Consider the following 26994-nt stretch of genomic DNA (forward strand, 5'->3'; position numbering starts at 1 on the left):
ATTAAGATAAGATGAACTCCAAAACCATGCATATGTGCAGGAAAGTAAAACATTGTGCTTTTGCATTCCCACAGATCCAATATCAAGCGTAGAGTTGAAGCGCGTTGGTCGACCAGCGATACTGAATGAATCATTCACTCTGAGTTGTGAAGCGAACGTGCCTGTGGAAAAGGTCCACTGGTTGAGGAATGGTGAAGTCATCTCCAACAGTACGGTCAACAACACGGAGATCGACACCATGACTATCAACGGGGCCCAGCTTTCAGATGATGGCGAGTACAAATGTGAGGCTTTTAATGATGTGAGCAACATGACCAGCAACACATTCGGCATCCTAGTAAACTGTAAGTATACAAAAACAGAGGTATTAAAGATTCTAGGTCTGTCTCTCTATCTCAGTGGTTCTCAACCTTTTCAGGCCACAACCACCAAAATAATCATATCTTAACTGGGGACGCCCCCTCCCTGACGAGCACTAAGAGTTGAGGCATTACATTTTTATATAACACAGGTCTTTAAATTAAATTGTCACTTTAGAAATGTGCCAATACCCTCTATACACTTAAACTTTATGTTGGTTTGTTTACTGTTGAGTGAAAAAAAAATATATATATATATATATATATATATATATATATATATATATATATATATAATATATATATATATATTTGGGGACCCTGACCCACAGGTTGAGAACCTGATCTATCTTCCATCCATCTATCATCCATATTATGTATGTGTATATCTTTCTATGTACATACAGTATACATATATCTATCTAAATGTACATCATTATTATGCTGTGTGTGTACATGTTATATGATGTGCATATATGTCACATACTGTACAGCCACACTAACATGCATTAAACATAAAACTAACCCTGTAAACTGCATTTTACTTAAAAAGATGGGCCAGAGAATACATCGATCAAGGGGCCAACCGCATCCCTGACAGGACGAAGTGTGATATTCAACTGTACATCATCTTCTCAGCCTCCAAGCCAGTTCTCATGGTATTTCAATGGCTCACGTCTGCATGGCAGTACCTCAGAACTTAATACTGGCCCTTTGACATTAGCCATGGGTGGGAAGTACAGCTGTGTGGCACACAACAACATCACTGGAAAAAACGACACAGCGCACACAACACTCACTGTTTACGGTAGGACATTGTGTTCACAAGGTTTGTTACTGAGTTACCCATCTCTGGTGGGTTGTCAATTTGTGAAGTATGCCTACATTAACTACTTAAGCCCTAAATACAACAGTATATAGTATTGTATGACAAATAGTGAAAATCTACAACATTTTTGAAGAACGTGACATTTCATGGCCTGTACTGACATGACCAGGTTTGGGAAACCATGGTTAATTGATATTAGGTATCTGAATTTAAATCTGTTGCCAGATAATCAGATATTGTGATGGGAAAAAAAAGAAAAAGAAAAAGAAGACATGGGTTTAGATTAATGATGAAACCATTATTTTTATTATTATTATTGTAATGAAGTTATTTAGGTACCACATTTATACGTTCACTCTTGCACAAAGTAATCATACAAAATAACAATAACTTAAAAAGAAGAAAAAAAGAAAAAGAAAATCACAAACAAGGTACATTAAATGCTCAAGGTCCAACTAGCAACTAACTATGGACTATTACACAATGCGTGGGCAAGTTAATTTGCTTGAGATCTGTACATTTTATTTTAGTATCTGTCCTTTTCTTGAGTATTTGTTATTTTTGGAAGTTTATGAGTTTCACTCCATTATTACATTTCAAGACAAATAGTTTTTACTCACTACATTTCTAGGAAGGACCCAAACGTAGCAAAGTACTGTATGAATGTCAATACAGCGATGCATTGATCGATATTAAAAGAAACGTTACTTTGTAATTTGCACGTTTGAATACTTTTTAAAATCACATACTTTTTAATACTTTTTTTAAAAAGCAAGTACTCCAGTAATTCAACTCAAGTAGAAATTTGACTGTATTTGAGTAATATTTGACCACAAGAATCTATCACTTTACTCAAATACTGGGGTTTGTCCACCGTGAGCTTCTGGGAACGCACATTATTCCACCACTGGAATTTTGATAATAATGGACGAATATTGCCAAAAGCTAGAGCATCATAGCAACATTTAAATACAGCTAATCTGTTAATCTCCCATTATTCCCCACTGCTCCATAGATCCAGTAGCCAGGCCTTCGATAAAAATAGCCGGCTCACAGCCAGTTCTGAACCACGAGTTCAGGCTGGATTGTGAAACTGCTGGAAGTGTTCACTCTATCTACTGGATGAAGGACGGCTGGCCCCTGCATGCTGACGGCAGAAGGAACCTCTCCATGGACAACCACACTCTCACCTTTGACCCTGTCCTGGCCTCCGACAATGGATTCTACCAGTGTGACGCTTCCAACCCTCTGAGCAGCAACCGCAGCGACAACTTCACACTGAAGGTTGAGTGTGAGTAGAGTTTCTGTCTGTCTGTCTATCTATCTATCTATCTACCGGTATCTATCTATCTATCTATCTATCTATCTATCTATCTATCTATCTATCTATCTATCTATCTGTCTCTATCTGTCTATCTGTCTATCTATCTATCTATCTATCTATCTATCTATCTATCCTATCTATCTACAGCAGGGTTCCCCAATAGGCGGCCCGCGGGCCATTTGCGGCCCGCGGGGGGCTACTGTCTGGCCCCCACCAACCCCAGTAATAATGGTGGTATAAGAGCAGCAACAACACTAGTATATCGTCGTTGTCGGGTGGAAACCTTGTATCTCCAAATTTGTATGTTTTTCTTTCGCAAAGTAAAGCCCTGCTTCATCATACAAGGCCGTTGCACAAAAGTAGTGAAAACAGCAGATCTACAAGCACACAACGCCTCGCGATGCGAGGCGTTGTGTGCTTGTAGATCTGCTGTTTTCACTAGTTTAAATTCTGACAGACAGACAGTCTGTCTGTCTGTCTGTCTGTCTGTCTGTCTGTCTGTCTGTCTGTCTGTCTGTCTGTATGTCTGTCATCCATATACACATACCTTTGAAATGTAGCATTTAAAATGATATATTGTATTAATTGTCATGAAAAAGTAATTCTACTCTTCTATTCTTATGACCTTTAAAGCAGAGAGGAATATCACAGTCTGTGTGTTGTGATGATGTGCATTAGATTTACATGTTCCTGATGAACAGAGTCAATTATTACACGGTGGAAAGATTAGTATTTGAGGCAACACCACTCATACACAGTAATGATGACATGATGAATGGCCGACTTGGTGGCAAATGTACCATGATATGTCGCGTTTAAACTGATTTCCATGTATCCAGTTGGCCCGCAGAACACATCTATAACGGGACCAGCAATAGCAGGCACAGGACAAAATGTCATCTTTAAATGTATGGCATCCTCATACCCTCCCAGCCATTTCAAATGGTTCTTCAATGATTCCCTGGTGGCCAATACGTCTGAGTATGTAATTGGACCTCTCACCCCAGACATGGGTGGGAAATACACCTGCACGGCTTACAACAACATCGCTGGCCAAAACAGCACAACCACGCTCACTGTAGTTGGTGTGTATACTGCATGAATCCTTTTGCCTGTTTCTGTGCATGCTTTAATTTTTTCTATTTTGTAAAGATACTGCATGCCAGGTCACCACCTGAGTCACTGTCAAGGAACTCTCTTGGATATCTTTCTGTGTTATACCTACTTTATCCTCCTATCCTATCCTCCACCTTTATGATGGTGTCCACTGTCCTGTGCCGGGAATAGCAGATCTACGTACATGCTCACAATGTGTTGCGATGCGACATGCTGTGCGCTTGTTGATCAGCTATTTTTGGCCGAGGACACCATCGTACGAACATGTGTAAATCAGGCTTTTGTTAATTCACAGGCCGAATAACGGACGTGCAAATAGCAGTGCCTTCGAAACCTGCTATAGAAGGTCAGTCATATCAGCTGACATGTAATGTGACAGATGGATCTGTTGACATGTATGTTCACTGGAATAAGAACGATGAGAGGCTGCACGGGAACAACAGAACTGTCTTCTCTGTGGACAACAAGACAGTCACTCTCAACCCAGTTGAGAATAACGATAAGGGACAGTACGAGTGCGTTGCAGCCAATCCTGTGAGCAATATGACCAGCAATCCCTATTTCCTCATTGTTAACTGTGAGTATTGCAAAACATGGAACTGACCAAACCTTTATTCACCGAGTGCAGCAGGTGAACAGGAACCTGGCTTGATGGCAATGGCGCTGGGCATACTGTATCAACATTCATTCATTACTCACTCGTATTCTTATTGACATAAGTATATACAGTACAGTACTTCCAATAGGAACTCACGTTCAGTGGGAGGTCATATACTGCGTGTTGTGATGATGTGCATTAGATTTAAATGTTCCTGATGAACAGAGTCAAATTATTACACGGTGGAAAGATTAGTATTTGAGGCAACACCACTCATACACAGTAATGATGACATGATGAATGGCCGACTAGGTGGCAAATGTACCATGATATGTTGCGTTTAAAGGACAGCTTTGGTTTTTTACAACCTGGGTTAATATTTTAGATTGTAATTGGAGAAAAGAAAAAGTGAGTGTTAAAATGTTTTCATTTGCTTAGTTCTATTGTTTTATCGCATTTACTGTGCTAAAATGTGCGGCATGCGTACACATGGGGGCATGCGCACAAGTGGCTAAATATGTCTTTTAAGACACAATAAGCTAGCAGTTTCTTTATTGCTATTTACAGTAACACTTCTAGCCCCTATAAGTCACATCCAACCATGAAAGGTTGCGTTGTATCTTGGGAATGGGCTTATTCTGTGTAAAATGACATATTTAGCCACTTGTACGCATGCCCCCAACCACTGAAATAAGAATCTCTAAAACAATAGAAAGAAGTAAATGAAATAATTTTAACACTCATCTTTTATATTCTTTAATTGCAATCTAAAATATGAACCCTTGTTGTTAAAAACTAAAGTTGTCCTTTAAACTGATTTCCATGTACTGTATCCAGTTGGCCCGCGGAACACATCTATAATGGGACCAACAATAGCAGGCACAGGACAAAATATCATCTTTAAATGTGCGGCATCCTCATACCCTCCTAGCCATTTCAAATGGTTCTTCAATGATTCCCTGGTGGCCAATACGTCTGAGTATGTAATTGGACCTCTCACCCCAGACATGGGTGGGAAATACACCTGCACGGCTTACAACAACATTGCTGGCCAAAACAGCACAACCACGCTCACTGTAGTTGGTGTGTATACTGCATGACTCCTTTTGCCTGTTTCTGTGCATGCTTTAATTCTTTCCATTTTGTAAAGATACTGCATGCCAGGTCACCACCTGAGTCACTGTCAAGGGGTTACACCCCACCACTCCGACATGTCTCCTTTCCGACATGTCTCCATTCCGACACTAACCCTATCTCTAACCCTAACCCTAAACTTAACCTCTATGGAATTCACAGGCCGAATAACGGACGTGCAAATAGCAGTGCCTTCGAAACCTGCTATAGAAGGTCAGTCATATCAGCTGACATGTAATGTGACAGATGGATCTGTTGACATGTATGTTCACTGGAATAAGAACGATGAGAGGCTGCACGGGAACAACAGAACTGTCTTCTCTGTGGACAACAAGACAGTCACTCTCAACCCAGTTGAGAATAACGATAAGGGACATTACGAGTGCGTTGCAGCCAATCCTGCGAGCAATATGACCAGCAATTCCTATTTCCTCGTTGTTAACTGTGAGTATTGCATAACATGGAACTGACCAAACCTTTATTCACCGAGTGCAGCAGGTGAACAGGAACCTGGCTTGATGGCAATGGCGCTGGGCATACTGTATCAACATTCATTCATCACTCACTTGTATTCTTATTGACATAAGTATATATACAGTACAGTACTTACAATAGGACAATAGGACCTCACGTTCAGTGGGAGGTCATATACTATATACCGCTGGAAGGCCCGATTATGTCCCTATTCAATGGTGGCCCATTTGAAAGGAACAATGTCATGCATTTGTGGTAAGAGAAGCTCAGCATGAGTAGGCGGGGTTTTGTGGACCTTAAAATTTGACAAATCATTTTAAAACTGTTTATTCTGCATGTTCTTTCTGCAAGCTCCTGGGGTACCCTGATCATTAAGGGGCCATTCCACTCTCTCCTATCCTAGGGGCAGTCCTTCATTATCCCTGCTGGCCCAAGTCCCTCTGTTCTTATGGAGGGTTTGAGAGGCAGTGGTGCTAGGTACATTTACTGAAGTACAATGTTTTTTTTTGTTATCAATTATTTTTATTTTCCATAACATGAAATTAGAGACATACATATGAATAGAACAAGAAAAAGTAAAACATTAATCAAAAGAAAAATGCAATTAACAGACAAACACAAACAATAGCAAAACAAGAAAAGGAAAAGAAAACCCACCCACCCCCTTTCCCCGGACCAACACGGAATGTACAATAGTGCATGCCTGTGCTAGGCTGTTACCACTATATAGTGATTTCTTGAATCATAGCCTTAAGCTTATCTGCAATGTCCGACCACATATTAATGTTTTCTTCTTTTGCTCCGTGTAACCTTGCTATCGACTGCTCTAAATATACTATATCTAGAAAGGTTAAGGCCCACTGGCGAAACGTTAACGTATGAGGAGGTTTCCACCGCGTAGCTACCATCTTCTTCGCCGCCGTTAATCCAGCAAAGAAGATGCGCTTGCGTATATTGTTTAGTTGCAACTGTGAGACGTCATTTAATAAAAATAAAGAAGGAGAAGATATGATATTAATACTAAAAATAGTTGAAAGTTTTGAGGCAACCATATTCCAGAATGACGACACATTTGGGCATTCCCAAACCATGTGAAGGAAGGTACCAATACTATTTGAGGCGCAGAGAGTGCAGTTGGGATTATTCAAAATCCTCATAGCACATAGTCTGCGGGGAGTTAAATAAGTCCGATGAACAAAATTTAAATGAATTTGTTGATGGTCTGGATTTCTAGAAGATAGCCTAATGTTAGACCACACTGTGTCCCAACAAAAGTCAGGGTCCAAATTTGGTACATCATTCCTCCAAACAGTATCAACAGATAGGGGCCCATAACTACAGTCTAATAAAAAACCATAGAGGGTGGAAACCAAACCTCTTGTTCTGTTACCATCACAGATAAACTCATGGAAGGGGTGCAATCTAAGGGGAGCTTGCCATGGGACCCCATAGGTCCTCATGGACGTTCTCAGTTGGAAGTAGAAAAAAAGGGTATTTCCAGGCAGATTGAAGATGTCACACAAATCTCGAAAAGGTCGTAAACCATTTCTATCAAATAAGTCCCCTAATGTACGAATCCCCTTAGCCCTCCACCTTGGAAAGCGAATGGGGCGATCCTCGATTAAATGTCTTTGATTATTGAACACTGGGGAAAATAAGTTCCATTTACAATCAATCTTACACATCTTTTCAGCTGCTCTCCATACTGCCACTAAATGAGAAATGATAGGTCCAAAGCGAACTTTGCATTGATGTGTAGTTATGTTTGAATAGATAAGATCTCTCAATTCAACAGGCTGCACTAAACTCTCCTCAAGCTCTCTCCAAGAAACCTTATTTGCTGGGTTAAACCAATTTAAAAGGGGGCGGAGCGTGAAGGCCCAATAATAAAATTTAAAGTTGGGCAATGAAAGGCCGCCATCATCTCTAGCACGTTGTAATAGAGAAAGTTTAAGACGAGGGCGTTTCCCTTTCCACACAAACTTAGATATCGAAGAGTGAAGCTTATTCCAGTATTGCGGCGGTGGTGGCAAAGGGAGCATAGAGCTTACAAAGTTAACCCTAGGAAGAACATTCATCTTTATGATTGAAACTCGAGCTTGGAGAGAGTTGGGCAAAGATGACCATCTATCTAAATCAAGACAAATCTTATTTAGAGTGTCACCATAGTTGTTCTTAACAATAGCCTGAAGAGAGGGGAAAATATCTATGCCAAGATATTTGAATTGGCTTACTACTGGGATTATGGGCGGCAGGATAGCAGATCTCATCTGATCATTTAGAGGTAGAAGGGCTGACTTCGTCCAATTAATTTTGTAGCCGGAAATGGAACTGAACTGATCAAAGATTTGAAGGACGTGAGTAATTGACTGTGGTGCATTCTCAATGAACAGTAGAATATCGTCAGCATATAGGGAAATGCGATGCTGTGTGTTGTTAATCGAAACAGGAATAATATCTGCAGACTGACGCACTGTCTGAGCCAAGGGTTCGAGTGAAAGTGCGAAAAGGAGAGGACTAAGGGGACAACCCTGCCTCGAAGATCTGCCAATCGTGAATAGCGGCGAACAGATCTTACCGGTTAGGACCATCGCTGACGGATTAGAATAAAGTACTTTAACAAAATGTATGAATGAAGCACCAAATCCCATTTTATCTAGTACAGCCCACAGGTAAGACCATTCCAGACGATCAAATGCCTTCAACGCATCGAGCGACAACACTGCGGCGGGGGTCCTCAGCTCCTTAGCCCTATCGATGATATGCAATAGTCGTCTAGTATTATCAGAGGCTAGTCTAGTTCCTATGAAACCTGTCTGATCACAGTGTACTAAGGTGGTCATAAAACCCTGCAAGCGACGCGCAAGCACCTTAGCAAAAACTTTTAGATCAGAATTCAAAAGTGAAAGCGGTCTATAGCTTGCGCAATCTGTGGGATCCTTGTTCTTCTTCAACAATAATGATATAATAGCTACATTCACATCCCTGGAGAAAGAGCCACTTTCAATTGCATATCGAAACATGTCTAGCATCAGCTGACCTAGATCTTCCCAAAAGATGGCATAAAGTTCAGGGGGTATCCCATCCAAACCAGGCGACTTGCCCCTACGCATTGCGAGCACAGCTTCCTGTAATTCCGCCAGATGGAGCGGTTTATCTAAGGCTTCCGCATCCGCCTCGCTAAGGGTTGGTAACTGTATGTTGGATAAAAAATTATTGCATACTGCATCATCGTGAATGACCTCGGAGGTGTAGAGCTCATCATAAAAAGCACGAAACGTGGCATTGACCTCTTTGGGTTCTGTAACCATGGCTCCCGTTGTTGATTTGACACTAACAATATCAGCAAAATGCTCATTGGATCTAAGACGTAAAGCCAGTAAGTGACTGGGTCTTGCACTATTAAAATAGTAGTTTTGCCTTGTGCGTTTCATTTGAAATTCTGAGCGGCGCTTGAGAATGGAGTTAATTTCTTTCTTAACTAGCTCCCTCTGAGTTGCTGTACTAACATCAAAGTTATTTTGGAGAGAATTATCCAAAGTAGAAAACCGAGATTCCAATTCCACCAGTTTGGCTGACCTTAATTTTCTCTGAGTGGACGCATAGAGGGTTGTATTACTCCTGATAAAGCCTTTAATTGCATCCCAAAGAATTCTGGGATCCTCAACTGAGCCTGTATTGATATTTATAAATTCACGCAAACCAGTTTGAAACTGAGCTACAAATGCCGCATCGCGCAGCAGTGTGGTGTTAAACCGCCATCTAGGAGCTCTATCTATAACCTGTTTCAGTGAAGCAACACACAGCACCGCCTTGTGATCCGAGAGTGACATTGGGAGCAACTCTACCTTGGCAATTTTATGAAACAAGCTAACAGGGGCAAAAACGTAATCGATCCTAGAGAATGAAGCATGCCTACCCGACAGAAAAGAAAAATCTCTAACCGTTGGGTTCATTAAACGCCAGATGTCGAGTAAGCCAGTTGAGTTTGCCCAAGCACGTAGTTCTGCAGACGCTAGTGCTTGTTCTCTGCTTTCTACCCCAGTGGATCTATCTAGGTTATGTTGCCATGTTGCATTGAAGTCAGCACCAACAATGATTTTGAAATCCGTCAGTTCCAATAAGGTTTTAGTTAGTAATTTGTAAAACTCTTTGTCTAAAACATTTGGAGCATACACAGAGACTAGTGCTAGCATTTTACCCTCCAAGCGGATTTTAGCAACAGCTATCCTCCCGTCACTGTCAGACCAATCACCCAAAAAATCCAACCTAAGGTTACGTCTAGCCAATATGGCTACTCCCTTGGTTTTGGAAGAAGCAGCTGAAAAGGCTAAAACACGATAATGTTTATTAGCCAATCGGTTGGAATGCTCTTTTAAAAGATGAGACTCCTGTATAAATGCAAAGTCAATTGATTTAGATCGCAAAACCCCCAAAATGCTGGTTCGCTTATGCGGTATATTCGCTCCCCTTACATTGAAACTTAGAAATTTATATTCTGTCATAATTGTGGTTCAAACCATACGCACAGCAAGCACAGTAGAACATTTTAGAATTTCCTAGTTGGTCCCTCACAACAAACCTTCCCAACAGAAAAACAAAACAACCCCAAAAGGAACAGAAAGGAAAAAGCAACATCAAACGAACATAAAAAAACACATAACATTGAAGCTTGAGGGGGAAAACCCCATTAGCACTGAAGTACAATGTTGAGGTATTTGTATACCTCAGATCCAAACATTGTACTTTTACTCCATTACAATTATATGAAAGCTTGAGTTACTAGTTACTTTGTAGATTTTGATTATTATTACAAAACAAACATTAAATCAGCCCTATATATATTTTAAAATAGCCGATATACAAGCTCTCAATGCGTCGCAAGTAACTTAGCGTTCCACCACTGAAGAGAGAGAAGAGGGGAACAACATATTTGGTAATTGGCCTAGGAAACTAAGAAAAGGCAATGTGTGATGCTTAATTGTGTTTTTATGATTAATAAACAGTGAGAGACAGAGCCTACTGTAGCCTCTGTCTCTCCCATAGGATCCCACTCTAACAGACCGGGGGACCCCAGGTACCATGGTGTAGGAAGCAGAATAAGCTGTATGGCATTGGTAGAGAGGATTTGTCAAATTGTTCATGGACAGGACCGACATACTCAGCTGTGGTGCTTATGCCCTTGTGCCCGTATGTGCCCTTAGTTATGCATGTTCCTTACTAATGGGGCACCATTTAAAAGGCCAATAAACAGGCTTTCCAGCGGTGTAAAGGTTGCCGACAACAGTGAAATAATCTACCAAACACACATTTCTGAACTGTTTGTTTTATGCGTATATATACACGTTGTATACTGTATACACAGTGTGTGTGTGTGTGTGTGTGTGTGTGTGTGTGTGTGTGTGTGTGTGTGTGTGTGTGTGTGTGTGTGTGTGTGTGTGTGTGTGTGTGTGTGTGTGTGAGAGAGAGAGTGTGTGTGTAAGTGAGTGTGTGCGTGCGTGCGTGCGTGCATGTGTGTTTTCCATCTTGCATTTAATAGTGGCTTACATCGCCACCCAATTACAATAGCCATTAGCCATCCCTGTAATGACTGTGTATTAGTGGTGTTTCCTCAAATGCTATGTACTTTCCACTATTTGATATCTGACTCAGTTCATCATGAACACGGACATGTAATCTCATGTAACACATCATCACAGCACAACTGTTTTCTCCAATGAGAGAAAAGAGCACTAACAGATTCATTTCTGCTTTTAAAGGTCAAAGATCATAAGTAGAATTCACTAAAGTCACTAAATGTTCATAATCTTAAATGCAACGTTTCAAGTTGTGTGTAGATGTACAGTATGTGCATGATTAATTAGCCTTGTAAAAATTGTGATAGATGATGCTTCACTTTTTTTATCTATTCATTTCATCTATATGGATGGTCGTTTGATGAATTATAAGTAAGTAGCCCTTGATAAGTTCTCACATGCACTAAGCAGCATGCACCCACAATCCTGTGTTCTTTCAGTTGGACCAGACAAGCCTGTCATCTCTGGACCATCTCTTGCTGAGACGGGTCAGGAAGTGGTTCTCCTCTGTTCTGCCAAGTCAGAACCTCCCAGCCAGTTCAGCTGGTATTTCAATGGTTCCCTTAAGGCCAACACCTCCATGTTTACCATCCCCTATATGACTTTGAACATGAGCGGCGAATACCTCTGCATGGCCCACAACAATGTGACGGGGAAAAACAGCACTACCACAAAAATGATCAAGGTCGTTGGTAAGTTAGCACTTCACATTATTACAGCTGGAAACAGCTGTCTAATTACATTTGAGCGGAGGCAAAACTACAATACCATTAGACCATTATAGGTAATACAGATACATCATTTGGTCATAATATATATAGATTTTTTAATAACTTTTATCTCACAATTTTGTAACCCATTTAGGCCAATTGCCTAAACTGTAATCCTGGCCTTTGCTCTCCCTCTGCCACGCCTGTTGAGGGCCCCGGCTGGCCAAGGAGAGGCAGTATAGAGACCAGGATTACTGCATGTTTTTGTGAGGGTATCTACCCTAGGAGACACGCGGAGAACATGCAAACTCCACACAGGAAGGCCCATTTGGTCATAATATTGAATGAACTTTGGTGTGTCAGATGCGAGCGTGTCATAGATGTATTGTGTATGCCCTGGGCTCTCCTCCCTGGTTTTGTGATTTGTGTGTATTGCCTCTGCTGTGTGTATTGATCACCGCCTCTCCAATCCCCATAACAATTGCATAAAGAACTGGAAGGCTACAGGAGGCGGGGCATAAACATCCCACCGAGATACAGTAAGCACCTTAAAGTGCTCAGGTAACTCCCCCCCATTATGTTTGCGTGTGTGTGTGTGTGTGTGTGTGTGTGTGTGTGTGTGTGTGTGTGTGTGTGTGTGTGTGTGTGTGTGTGTGTGTGTGTGTGTGTGTGTGTGTGTGCGCGTGCATGTGTGCGTGCATGTGTGCGTGCGTGCATGCAAGCCCAATTCACGCAATGGAGAGAGTTACTTGAGCACTATAAGGTGCTTATCTCTGTACAAATTAGTTTCTGCTCTGTCCCCGACTCCTGTTGCCTCCCCTTTCTTTCAACAATTGTCATGGGGATTGGAAGGGATCAATTAAGCTTGTGAGGTTCTAAAATTGAACCCCAGGTCTCATCTTACCTCCGCCCACTTCAGTAGCCTGGGATGGCTAAGAGTGGAGGAGAGAGTATCTCAGTGCTTTGTGCCTGGTCTTCAGGATCTTACCTGCCCAGAGTGAGGGATGCTCACAGGTACTAAACCAGGGGAAGTTGATATGATCTTGTTCCCCCTGGTTTCGGGACGCTTATTGACGCAGTCGCTAGTACTCAGTGGAACACCCTCCCTTCAGCCCTGAAGTCCCAAAATCCCCTAGCAAGATTTAAGAATGACCTCAAACAATGGCTCCTTCTTAACACTAATAGTTAGTTACCCCAGATAGCCCACTCTGCATTGGATTCTTATCTTGGGGTACCTCTTGTCCTATATGTATTGCTCCCAACTTTATATATAAGGATTTATTTGTATTTGTTTCATGCTTGTTTATAGCTTGTTGTGTGCTGTTCTGTCTCAGGTGGACCACATTGGAAAGCTTTGGCTTTTTTGTGTATAATCCACGTTGGCGTGTTTCTAAATAGTGACATTGTTGTGATTTAGTTTTTAAACTGGGAATTAAGTGTTGTATCTACAATTAAACTGACGCGATATACACCCACATCGCAAAACCGAGGACATGCGAGCCCAGGACATGCATGCACCTGATACATCCATGACAAACACACCGACGCATGTGTTGCACTTGATGCACGTGACACACCATAACTCATTCATTATTTCAATCAAATGTTTATATTATGTTACTTATAGGCTAATGGTCTAATGGTGCCTATTGTAGGTGTGTTCCAGTTTAAATTTCAATACTTCAGCTTCATCATTTATGATTATTATTATTATGAATGATGATTGGCTAAGTGCATTTTGGTGCCCCTTCTGGGGACGTGATGATCTATGGCCTACACACCCACAGTAATGCACATGTGTGTGTGTGGGTGTGTGTGTAGCGGTGATGATACTGGCAGACAATGTCAAATGATTTGAAGAAGAGGGCACACCGGCTTGGACACCAGATGCGGTGCCATCTTTAATGTAGTTTGGACATTGTTTTTATTTACCTCTGGATAGTAGCTTCAACAAGGTGCTGCGCTGTGGTCATATTCAAATTGATGATGCTCTTAACCTGACTAATAGCATTTCTTTCCATCTCTAGAGGGTATAACGTCTGTGATGGTTAAAGCAGACACAATACCAATAGCTTCCCACAACCTAACTCTGACCTGTGAGGTAACTGAGGTTACTGGGCTCTATGACTCTCTTTCTATCTACTGGATGAAGAATGGCACACGTCTTGACAACAACTGCTCCTCCGTCGACTCAAACATGTCTTACTGCATCATGAACGACTCACTGCACTTCAATCCGGTCACCGTATCCGAAGATGGGAACTATGCCTGTGTTGCTACCAATACCATCCGCCCACATGTGAGCCCTGAATACATGCTGCTCGTGAACTGTGAGTAAATATGTGCTGTGTTGATGCTACTGTATATGTGAATGAGAATGAATGACATTGATTTGATATAGGCCTATAGCCTACTTAGGAATGGGTGTATGTAATTATCCAAGGGACGTTTTCACAGTGATCTAAAGTCATTAGATATGTTCTAATTATGTAAAGCAGCTGCATGATTGCAACCTCTATGTTACCGTCTATGTCTCTCAGTGATTGAATATTCTATTAAATGTTTATAGGAGAATTGCCCAGTTTGTGATTGCAACTTTACAATGCAATATTTGACTGAAGTGTGTCTCTACAGATGGCCCTCTAAATGTGACAATCACAGGACCAGATTCTGCGGAACAGGGCAAAGTGGCCTCTGTGTACCTGAATTGCCATGCTGACTCTCGTCCAGATTGCGATTACCAGTGGTTCTTCAACAGCCAACAATCAGTGCTTGATATTACCGCGACTATAAAAATAATGGCCACAAAACCGAATGAAGGGAACTACATATGCAAGGCAAAGAACCCCGTGACCAACATCACAATGTCCCAGACAAAACAATTGCTTATCAGTAAGTGACCAGCCCTTGGGCCTTTTTTCCCCCATGTTGCTTGTTAACACATTGAAATAGGAGGTAAAACATTACGAATGCCATTCCAGTTATTCCTCACCTTTTGCTCTCTCTCTCTGACTCTCTTAGATCACGCATCTGCCCGACCGCTCCAGTCCCTAGGTGGTGTGATGTTGGTGGCCCTGCTTGCTCTGTCTCTGCCTGTCATCAGTGAGCGACTGACCCACTGAGTTTTCTACACAGTGAAATCCACAGAGGATTTTACTGTGTGCAGAGAATTCCTATAGGTTTGCAAGTCAATATGATCCCTCTGTCTTTATTACTATTAGCCTTCAACAAACTTGAACATGACCGAAGGCATTTGAGATTATGTTCTCAAGTGATGCCATATTTTCAAATCATGTCAATTAAGGGCTTGCCAAACATTATGTTTTCATATTTTGTCATAGTAATCGTTTTCAACTGTACTTGTGTCAACATGTTTTTACTGTTCTTAATATACAACACAAAATATTATTTAATATATTGAGTGAAAGGGTCATGTCCCTTCTACTATTGCACTGCCCACGTCTTATCATTCTTTTGTAGTGTAATGTTTGTATTGGTATAGTTTTCAGATTTGATGCCTGTTTAAACCAGATGTATGCCTCATAATCTCATATTATGTAAATTATCTTTGTAATAGGATGTGTCATGTCATTTCTAGTAATTATTTTCATAAATCAAATGTTAAAAAAGCTATTTTTCATTGAGACTTTATTGTGGTAATACATCACTCTCTACTAATCAAATCATGCACTCTATATTATGCAAATCATGGTTATAGAATGTTGGATACTGAGTAATATGAAGTTCTTTTACTGTTACAACAAAAATGCATTTGTGAAAACAAGTGATAATCATCTTTGGAAAAGGTAGTTATACAAACAGAGTTTTTGTCACACAATTGCAATCACCATGACTAATGTTAAGAGCAATGTAGAACATTAATATTGGACTGTAGAAATGTTAGGTATCACATATCTGAGGAGACATGTATCCTCTATGCATGAAAGGCACTACGCTTGCAGTTCAGATGGGGACGCTGGGAGTGTTTCTCTGGTTAACGCCCCTCTTCATTCCTGAGAACCTGCGGCATATCCTCTTGTTCTCATATTTCCTTGTCAGACACTTTTTTGCCCCTTCACGGGTGTGTCGGTAGTGAATGGTACCATGGGATAAGAGAAAAAGCACACTAATGAATACTTAAGGTTAATAATTCGATTTTGTGTTATCAAGATGTTCACATTATCAAGGATGGAGGTACTTCACATACACAATCCCTATATGGAGATTTATTGACATTTATTACATAAAGCACTATGCTTCTTCTCATTATTATCTTTGTTTCAATGCCTATTGGTAACTCACATTTGCGGGAACGTTTGCCATTTTGGTGACATCTGCAGTTGGCATTCATCCCCTCTCTTCTCTGCCCTGAATTGGACAAAGATAAGCATAGTCAGTGATAAACCTGTATGCAGATATTGATTGAATATTTGAAGCTAGTATATTGAATTGAATTATACTCAGTCACTAAGTCAAACCTGGACCGTATTTATTCTGGTGTCACTAACCTTTACAGACACACAGTCTGCTCTGCTCTCTGGGGGCGCCGGGCTGATCCTCAGTTCCACGAGTCACTTCAGTGTTCAAACCTGGAACATTGCTCACTAAACATATTGAAAAAGGTCAAGCACACTGAACTGGCACAGTTCTGAATACTTAAGTTATAATTACCATTAGTTTAGTTGGCCTCATGGGATTGTACTTGATCGGACTATGTATATTATTATTTTAATAGTTGTATTTAGCAGACGTAAAAACACACATCTCACAACAACATCAACCCAGTCAGTTTGCCAGACAAATTATTGTTGCACTTTACTCTTACAAAGAATTGTTTACAGATACAATTACCATGTAAGCCTCCCATGACTTTCTGAGGTTGCCCTCTTTGAAGCCATCAAATGTTACAAGGTGTCGTCCCAGCAAATGTTTGCTTGACTCCAGAGGTTTGTCGATTTGTGGCTGTTGTGGTGGCTCAGCCCAAAGCATAAGCACAGAACCATCCGCACCATATTTGTAACCTTTGTTGCATGCACTTTAAAAGTACTAAAGGGAGGGCAATGCAAGAGGAACGAAAGATTACATGGTACATACCATCTGTCACAGTGGTGACACTCATGGCCTGTTCATCGTTTTTAGGAATTCCTATGGAGAAAAGCAATTAATTTAATTCAGATATAACTATATGAATATGTACAGGTATACATATTTCCATTTCAAATCTCATGCAAAATCTCATGCCACCTAAATAAAATGTATAAATAAATACCTTGGCCTTCATCAATGAGTGGTACCAGTATCAAAACTAGAAGCAAAACCTTTGATTCCATGCTGTGTCTTGTCACAAAGTGGCCTCCAATAACATGGGGTCCTACTGAAGAAATGAAACATTTGCTTGTTGGGGGCCTTTTTAAAGCTTTGTTTTGAATTTGCTCAGAATGATGTCTCATTCAATGACTGTCATATTTTCACGAAGCATGTCTCTACTCCACCCATACCTGTCATGGGGGTTTGTTAGGACTCAGTGGAAAGAGTATATTTTTGCCAAAAGAAAATATTGTTGAGTCAAGGCTGTTGAATAATGGCTCAAAGGCATGTGGGACCCACATGATACTGACCTACAGTATAGCAGCAGACAATACAAACTAAACAGGGAAAAATGGGCTCTCATTTTCTGTCTGAACAGTAAAATGAACAATATGTGAATAATGCTTCAGGTATGGTTTTGTCAATTCAGTCTATTATGTTTTGAAATGTGATTATTTAACAATAACACTAATCTCTCAACCACCAAATGTGATGAGATATCATATTCTAGTGATAGGACATACTGTAGCTGTCCTCTTTACTTACCAAGCACTTAGTGCAAGGGGAGAATGGTGTGGTTGTGTAATATGTATTGTGAAATTGGACATTTGAGTATCAAAGATTAATGTTCAGCAGCATAAATACTTCATGCAAGACAGATATTCCTGCAATCAGTCACAGCTGAGTACTTATTCTTACGGCGCTGTCATAACTGGCACACTGAATACCCAAAAGTCACTCTCCCGCATGTAAATACACACCTAAAAGGAAATTTGATCTGGGCAGAGAAGAAATCTCTTCATCTAGCCCTTTTAATGCCTTGACGAGAACTTGGGAGTTTCCATTTATGGACCGATACTATATGGAAGAGGTTTGGGAAAGTGCACTCAATCACAATTATCAGCCAATTGTTCAAACTATTTTCTTATATAATACCCAAAACCAGTCACCCAAAGGCAATAACTCACTTGTACTGTACATGCACTACACGTGGGATTGTCAGCAATCAATGAAGAACGCCCAAAATGTGCCTTGGTTTTGCATTTAATGCATTCTGACATCACAGAATCAGCCATCCCTGAAACATCATTCAAGTTCAGTAACAGTCCTTGTCCAAATATCTTCATGAGCCGTAGTGAAGCGGTAACGTGAAACCTTGCAAAGGGAGTCAAATAGGCCTTTATTTCTTAAGGGCACGGTAACACAGCACTTTTATTCTACCTATGAGGGCGGATTCTGACAATGCACTTCAATTGGGAATGGAGGGGTTTGCTGCCATTTACTGACCATTTCCATTGAAATGCATTGGCAGAATCCACCCTCATAGGTAGAATAAAAGTGCAGTGTGACCGTGGCCTTAGAGGAGATTGAAGCACAAGCATGTACGCATATATACCCATACAACAGCTTAACAATCTACTCAAATACATACAATATCTCTGCAGCCAAGCAAAACCTGTGATAAACATTGCTTTAAACATGTGTGACAAATTGTAAACAGGGGCCAATGGTGGAATGGCAATTATAATATTACAACATATAGCATAACGATCAAATAGTAGAGTGGATAGATGTATTTTGCCATTGATTGATTACAGTTACAAAAAAAGAAGAAAAAAACAAATCTTGTCACCTGAATGCATACATACAAATGAAGCCACATCAAAGAGAAAAGATGAGAAAAACATATATTGAGCCTGACAAACTAAATACATTATTCAAAGCAAATTTTCATTACTTAAGAAGTGAGGGCAGTTCTAATCTTTATTTACTCCGTTTTCACCAGATATCCTGGCATATTGCAGCACATTTAACTTGCAAATGCAGCATAAACACAAAGGAGTTTATGGTCCCATTAATAGTGACAGTGGTCACCAACCCTGGCCATGGAGAGAACTTACACAAACTACTCTTCTATCTTAAACGTGCCACTATTTGATCCGCACATTGATTAAGGTATTAATAAGGTAACAACAGTGTGAAGCCTGATTTATGCTTATGCGACATGTCGCACGGCAGAAATAATATTTCTGTTTCTGCGTTATTTTTGTCGAGTGACACGTCACTATACTTTGTCGCCAAGGCATAAATTGGGCTTGGTGCTCTCCATAAACAGAGACAGGGAACACTGCGGTAGTGTCGGTCTGTGATCCAGTCAGTGTTGTGGGTAACTGGTTGGCTCCTCATTGTTCGGCTGGCTTCTCTAGCATGGACTTAAGGTGGGCGTGTATGGGTTGGCACACGGCCTGGTAGGCCTGTGGAGTCAGATGGAGGTAGTCATACATGTCCTGGTGATTGATGGCGCCATCGGAGTGGACAAAGCCAGGGTCCACATCCAGGAGGGAGGCGTGGGGGAGAGAGGACACAGCCTCCTTGACCAGCCGGTTAACCTGAGCGTTACGTTCCCGTAGCGGGTTGGGCATCCTACCCCTGGGCAATACCCCCTGGAAAACAGCAAAGATTATGTGTAACTGAGAGCTCTAACACCTATAAAGGCCATTTATTTTGTATTATCTTATTATACTAGAGGTGTCAGTATGTACACTGGTTTGTAAATAAGGGTGCAAGTATATTTTTGGTAAAGCAAAACAGAAGGAAATTGGCAGTAATGTAGCCAACCTCTTTGGAACAATGCAGACACAGTCTTAATTTTGTTAAACCATGACTTTCTCTAATTTTACTGAAGGTCATCAGGAAACCATACCATATTGTCCCCAAACAATGGATTTACTGCATCTTCTATCTCAGTCTTCTTGTGTGTATTATTTACCAAGCTGGGCAAAGTTGTATCTTGCTATGACAGAGGTTGGGTAAATGGGCTGAGATACCAGCACATGGCACTTTCTAAGGGAAATGTCCTCTAGTGGAACTCAAAGGTCCAATTGCACCAAGAGAGATTAAATAAATCTTAGTTTAGGCTTAATCAAGGGTTTGTTGATCTAGGATTTATTTTAAATCGAGGTGCGTTGCACCACTTAAATTTAAGCATTGCTTAACAAATCTGTGATTAAACCCTTAACCTGTGATTAAAACTATAACCTGTGATTAAAACTATAACCTGCGATTAATTCATGGATTAAATGCCCCCCATCTTGGATTTGCGATGTAAACACACTGGAATAAACTATTCTCTTGAGCCTAATATCATTAACGTTACTTTTATATTTACTTCGGGGGGAATGTGGGCATGCCTATCACCTTCTATGTTAACTCTTTGCGTGCCAGCGCCCTCTAGGGGCCAAAGAATGCCAGCGCATCTCTCATAGGCGAGCGCTTTAGCTTCCAGGACTTCAGCTTCCAGGACCTGACGTGCTCACGTTGATGCACGGCATGGGAATGTCCCGGATGAAGATGCTAACAGAATGGCTATTCCCATTTTGTCATCTAAAAGATCATTTTTGGGCGATTTCGCCGTAAATAAACCTCGCGCCGCTTTCCTAAAACACAAAAAAGAGATATAAGCCTTTAAAGATGCGGTCTTTCATTGGATTAGGCGGAGATTGGCGATTGCGTTAGCAAATTACGGCCGGCTGGGACGTTGTTAGCTTTCGGCTAGTAGCTACAAAAATCAAGCCAGGCTTCAGAAGGCCTCTTATCATTTTATTCATTTAATTAAATAAAGCCGAACTACTTCGGGATCGGCACACTCGTGTACTCATCGGAAGCGGCGCCGAACATCGGGTGAACATTGGGGAGCTCAAAAATCTATTTTAAACCATTTTTAATGGAATATATCGTCGGACAGAGTAGAACGGCTAGCTGGCTAGCGGCTAGCGAGCCAGGACCACCCACGACTCTACAAGCAGCTCGGGGTAAGTGAATTAATAAAAAAAAGATTGTATTGGATTGAAATAAAGCCGAACTAGTTCGGGATCGGCACCAGATGAGTTAACTCATTAAAAGCCAACCCTGCGATGTCGCGGGAAAAGTAATAGAGTATCTATAGTGCCATCCACGCGATGTCGCGGGAAAAGTAATATATTACTGTAACGGCGAGTAAAAATACCTAGTACAATGGCCGACGCTCCGGAGACGAAATCCGCGCTGATTTGTCATCATCACGGCTCCACGAGCACACAATAGTCATCCCATAACATTGAGGTGGACGGGCCGCCTCATCTTTAATGTCCATTATCTCAAAACTACACTTTAGAAGCGAAGATGGAGGCAGATGCTCGCTTATAAAACACATGTATAAACGCTACGAGCCGATCCAGCATGGCTCCACATAAACAATGATCGGTTCAGTCGAAGGATCCGATGACGTCAGACCGGAAGTACTTCCGGTGGCCTTCAAAATAAGACAAAATAAGAGAACGGCCGTGAATGGGGGGGGGTGGGAGGCACTCTGGATATTATAATCCGTTAATGTCTGAGGCTTTTAATGAGTTAAGAAGAGCGCCTGCAGCCAAAAAATATTTAATTTTATAACGCTCCGTCATACTACGGTGACGCTCGCTACAGCGCGGCGATGCGCGGCTATAGGAAGCAAAGAAAGACACCACCGTTTGATAGTTTTGTCAATTATGAAGCGATTTCAAAAATTAAAACTCCATATTGGTTGGGAAGTCCACTTCCATGACAACTGACTGTATTATATCCCTGTAAACATTTAAATGTTCGCTATTTTAAAATAGCCGATGTACAAGGATGTATTGAAGACAACAATATGATGAGATTTTTGTTTTCAGCTGTGAAACGCTGTCCGCAGCTTTCAGTTGCAAGCCTGCAGGGCTTGCTGTGAGGCTTCCCTCACAGGAGGGGGACCCCCATTCATGTCAATGGCATGTTTGCATTTAAACCACCTCTACAGCAAGTTTAAAATTAATCCCTTATTGATGTTAAATCGAAGTTTAAAGTAGTGGTGCAACAGGATTAACATTAATCCAGGTTTAGAATGAAAAGTAAAACCAAGATTAAAAGGATGGTTTAAAACTAAACCTGATTAATGAAAACTAGGTTTAAAGTTTGGTGCAACTGGATTAAAAGATAAACCTTGATTTAAACCAGGTTAAGGCTTAATCTGTGTTGGTGCAAGCCGCCCTTTAGTTCTAATTGTAAGATTGCATGCAAGACTGCGTTTGTTCGGTTCATAGTGTTCCTCATGGGACAAGCATTTACAAAACAGCTCTGCGTGAAAGCATATAGGGTTACAACACATTGTTGACGTTTTACTGAATACAGTACATGAGCATAGGACAAGATCAAGTAGTCTACTACTAGCTGCGTGAAAATCTGCTGCAGGTTATATCATACCTCATGGATGGTCATGAGACAAGTAAGGGCTGATTCATACTCCACTTTTAGAGACAAATTTATTTCGGTTTGGTTCGGGGAGTCACAAAATATGGGTGGCACCGAACAGCCACATTAATGATGGTACCCCCCTGAACCTCTGAATGACGTCATATTGTAGTTTGGACAGAGCCCAACTGAAATAAGTTTGGCTCTAAAAGTGGAGTATGAATCGGCCCTAACAGCCACATACGCTTGGGAATTTCAACTATTTTCAATAGCAATCTAAAATCTATAAAAAGATAAGGAACAGACAAGTTCAGAAACACCTACAAGTACAAGGGTATGGGCATGGCGGAGCTTGTTCTTGATGACTTGGACAATGGCCATGATGCCGCCACAGATCTGTTCTGCTGTTTGACCGTGATTATTGGTGCCCACCCACAGCACAACAACCTGGACAGAGACAAGAATATACGTAAATAATTAAGACAACTTGATTAACATATTTAGTTAGAGATCTTGACTCTCAGAGTCATCTTGTGTGTGTTTTATGTTATGTAGCAGTAAGATAGAAGCTTTCAAGTGTGTTGTTCCATCTGATGGCTATGATAACATTTGTAAAAAGTTAAATGAACAACAGTATTTTATCCTATACACAGTATATGGGATACTGTTGCTGTGTAGCATCTTTGTGAAGACAAGAACTGCACTGATTTTAACATAATACCTTTGGGCTGATGTGATCCAATTCTCCATTGCTCAGTCTCCATAGTACATGCTGTGTTGCATCGCCACCTACTCCAAAGTTGAGGGCATGGAGGGGAGAAAAGAGCTCTCGCCAAACCTGCACACAAAACCATAACATAACATAGCCTACACTGCAGTATGTGCGATCCCTTGTTGAGCTGTATGCTCACAGAGTTACAAGCAAGTCATCCCGTCAAAAGCAATGTCATGCTATAAAGACAAATGCAATCATGCATATTATGTAGCGCTAAGCGCGCACGCACACACACACACACACACACACACACACACACACACACACACACACACACACACACACACACACACACACACACACACATCTCTGAACAAGGCTTACCGCAAATTGGTGCATGAGCTGAACAAGAGAGTCTCCAACAAAGAGGACATCTGGTTCCTTGTCTTTGCTGTCAGACACAAAGCGGTTGTGCTATATAGAAAGATAAAGCAAAAACATATAGATAGGCATTACCTTATTATACAAGAAGCATATGGCAAAATATGATGTACTGTACTGTATACTACTCTGCTGATATCAAGCATACAGTAGGAGTAAGCAACAGCACCCTAAATAGGCCTAAATGTTAAATAAGCAACTGTGAACTGGAATTAAGGCCAAGTGAAATGATTTAAGCACTGTAATGTGTAGGCATCAAACAGCTGGACCAACTGAGAACAATGAATTATGTCTCTCGCACAACATCCATCTTGGTTTTGAAAACTTGTCTTTAGGGGACATTGCACTGGCTTACATTAATTCTATTTCCAATTAGCCAAACCTTTAGCCATACCCAATCCAAACCTATCCATGACCTCACCCAAACAGATACCTAGCTTAGGCTAAATGAACATGCAGTACATTGGGAACAATTTGACATGACATCCCGGCCTGTACAAGTAGTCTGATGTCCAAAATGTGGACATCAAAATCAGAACATCACACATACACAACGCACGCACGCACGCACGCACGCACGCGCGCACACACACACACACACACACACACACACACACCAAAGACATCCATCGTCCGTCTCCTTGGCTGTCCTCACAAGGAGTGGGTGTGGCGGCGGGGTTTGAGTCTTCTGCACTCATTACTTCTCTATCTGCGATTGGAAAACACAGTCACAATCACGTTATCGATTTCGCAACCAATGCAAATCAGATCAATGTGAGATTAATCCGCAAACGTTCCTCTGTGCTGAATCATGACTGAGGAGCGGTCAGTAAAATGCTTGCAGAACAATAACGTAAAAGATAGTTGTGTCACGCACGGAAAAGGCAACAACCAGCATGCAATTCTATGACACAGTTGCTCGTTGTGGACGTTAAAACGTCGTAGTTTTAATCACGCACGAACAAATCATAACAAAAACAAAAAACAGGGAAAATACCGTTTTGTATATGCTTTCCTAATTCAGTTCCTGGAAGTAAAAAATGCACTCCATCCGAACCTACCATTGCGCACCACGGTGGGTGAACATAGCTGGTCCATAGCGTTAGAAGGAGTTCTCCTTAACGCTATGTCACCGATGGTCCCTTGAGCTCACAACCGCGGTAGCCCAGGCTGCTCAGCCTCTCGTCTGTAGTAAAAATATAAAATGCACTTTTGCCACTCACCAAACAAAGACGGTTATAAGACGCTGAAATCCCACTTTCCTTAGTGGGAAGACCCGGAGTCCCCCACCTCACGTCTAAAATACACTTTTTGTCCAGAAAAGAAAATATTTTACCGGAAGTTTTGGCTACTCCACACCGCCCTCTACAGATCTTGTCAATAGAAATGTCCATTGAACAGATTTTGCCTTCCGGTGAAATGTTTTATTTTCTGGCAGAAAAAGGTGTATTTTAGACGTGAGGTGGGGTGCTCATAGTGTTCCCACTAAGGAAAGTAGGCTTTCAACTCCTTAAAACCGCCTTTGTTTTGGTGAGTAGCAAAACTATATATTTTATTTTTAATACAGACGAGAGGTTGCGCAGGCGTTCCTGTGGCGCAAGGGCTCATTGGTGACATAGAGTTATGGACCAGAGCTAGGGTGAACATAGCGTCGTGTGTTCGTTCGTTTCAGATGTGGTCTCTGACTGGCGTTAGCATTAATTAACGCCACTCGATAACCTTACAGTAAGGACTGACTACGGTCGGAAATCACGTTGAATGAAAAGCAAAGTGTGTTATTTTAGACGCAGACAGTACAAAGCAGTAGAGCCCACTCCCCCCTTCTGGGATGAAAGTGGACTCGTCCAACGGTGTGCGTTCGTGAGGGTCGAAGCTGCGTGGAGAGAGAGCAGAGACACCGGCACGTTGCCCCAGCAACGTCCTTTCAAACGTGAACTGTCTGATATTTGGGCAAGTAATCCGTTTTATAAGTGCTTTGTAAGTATTGTGTTTACCGTTGGTGATTTATGCTACTTTTTAAGATGGCTGTGTCATGCTGGAGGACTTTTAACTGCATTTAAATCTGCACTGAATGAATGTTGCTTCGGGGTCGAGGTGCACCTGGTGGTCAACGTTACCTGGCTGTAACGTTCATCTTTTAGATGCTTTAATTAAGACCCGAGGCCGATTCTAAAATGTCTTCTAAATCGTTCTATGGTTTTTGAATGGTTTCACTGATCAGTGGTTTTCTAACTTTTTCATGTCAAGGACAAGGACCCCCAAAATAGTATGTATTTGGCCGTGGACCCCATCTCAAAATATGTTGTTCCAGGCCTCAGGGACCCTCGATCAGAAGCAAAGATTTGTGTTACAAATATATATAGTCTACATTCAAAGATTTGTGCAAAGATTTCCAAAATAGCAGATCTACAAGCTCATAGTGCGGCTATGAGCTTGTATATCTGGTAGTTTCTAATAGCTAAGTATTAAAATAATGGTGGTTAAAATCTAAGTGACACAGATGCGTTCCAGGTCTAAATTAGCTCAATTGCTAGCTACTGAGCTCACCATTAACTAGCATAAGTTGCATAATCATATGCTTCTTGACCACTTTAACCGTATCATTGCATCATTAATTTCAAGACCGAGATCTGTAATATATATTATAGGACAACATTGATCTACAAGCTCAGGAGTCTCAGTGATGCAACCCACTATGAGCTTGTAGATCAGCTATTTTAGGAAAAAGACAGTCGCCTCAGAGAAGTATTTCTTGTGTTGGATTTTCCACTGTAAATAAATTATTGTTATCTCTTCATAGCCACCTACTTCAGCATGAGCCATTCATCAGGCAGAGCCTTGCCAGGGGGGAAACATAACCAACACCTTAAGATAACTGAAGAAAGCTGGAACCCAGTAAACCCAACCTCTACAAACTGCAAGTCTTTTAGCCATTGTGATAACACTGATGGATACAACAGCTATGAACATAAAATGAAACGACTGAAGACACGCAAGCAGAGAAGCAAAGAAAGGAGACATGTGCAAGGAGGTCATGGGATAGGTGCTCCAGCACCAAGGAGCAAATCATATCACCACAAAATTAAAGATATGACACATTTCAATAACTGCTGCCAACATAGACCCCACTGTCCTCCAAAACGAGATGCAGTGTTTGCGCAAGTCTT

At 41.2% G+C, this 26994-nt stretch overlaps 1 protein-coding gene across 1 annotated transcript; it reads right to left on the bottom strand.

Moving 5' to 3' along the window:
* Positions 1-18453: 18453 nt before the first annotated feature.
* Positions 18454-24871, bottom strand: pafah1b3 (platelet-activating factor acetylhydrolase, isoform Ib, gamma subunit). The gene is made up of 6 exons (XM_080745862.1): positions 24825-24871; positions 24445-24536; positions 23771-23860; positions 23393-23509; positions 22996-23118; positions 18454-19871 (listed from the first exon to the last, which is right to left on the bottom strand). The coding sequence occupies exons 2-6, from the start codon at positions 24523-24525 to the stop codon at positions 19611-19613; spliced, it is 672 nt and encodes a 223-aa protein (XP_080601988.1). The 5' UTR covers positions 24526-24536; positions 24825-24871; the 3' UTR covers positions 18454-19610.
* Between the last annotated feature and the right edge of the window lie 2123 nt (positions 24872-26994).

This window comes from Nannobrachium achirus (assembly GCF_963921795.1).
Source record: "Nannobrachium achirus genome assembly, chromosome: 2".
In the NCBI taxonomy this organism is placed as follows: Eukaryota; Metazoa; Chordata; class Actinopteri; order Myctophiformes; family Myctophidae; genus Nannobrachium; species Nannobrachium achirus.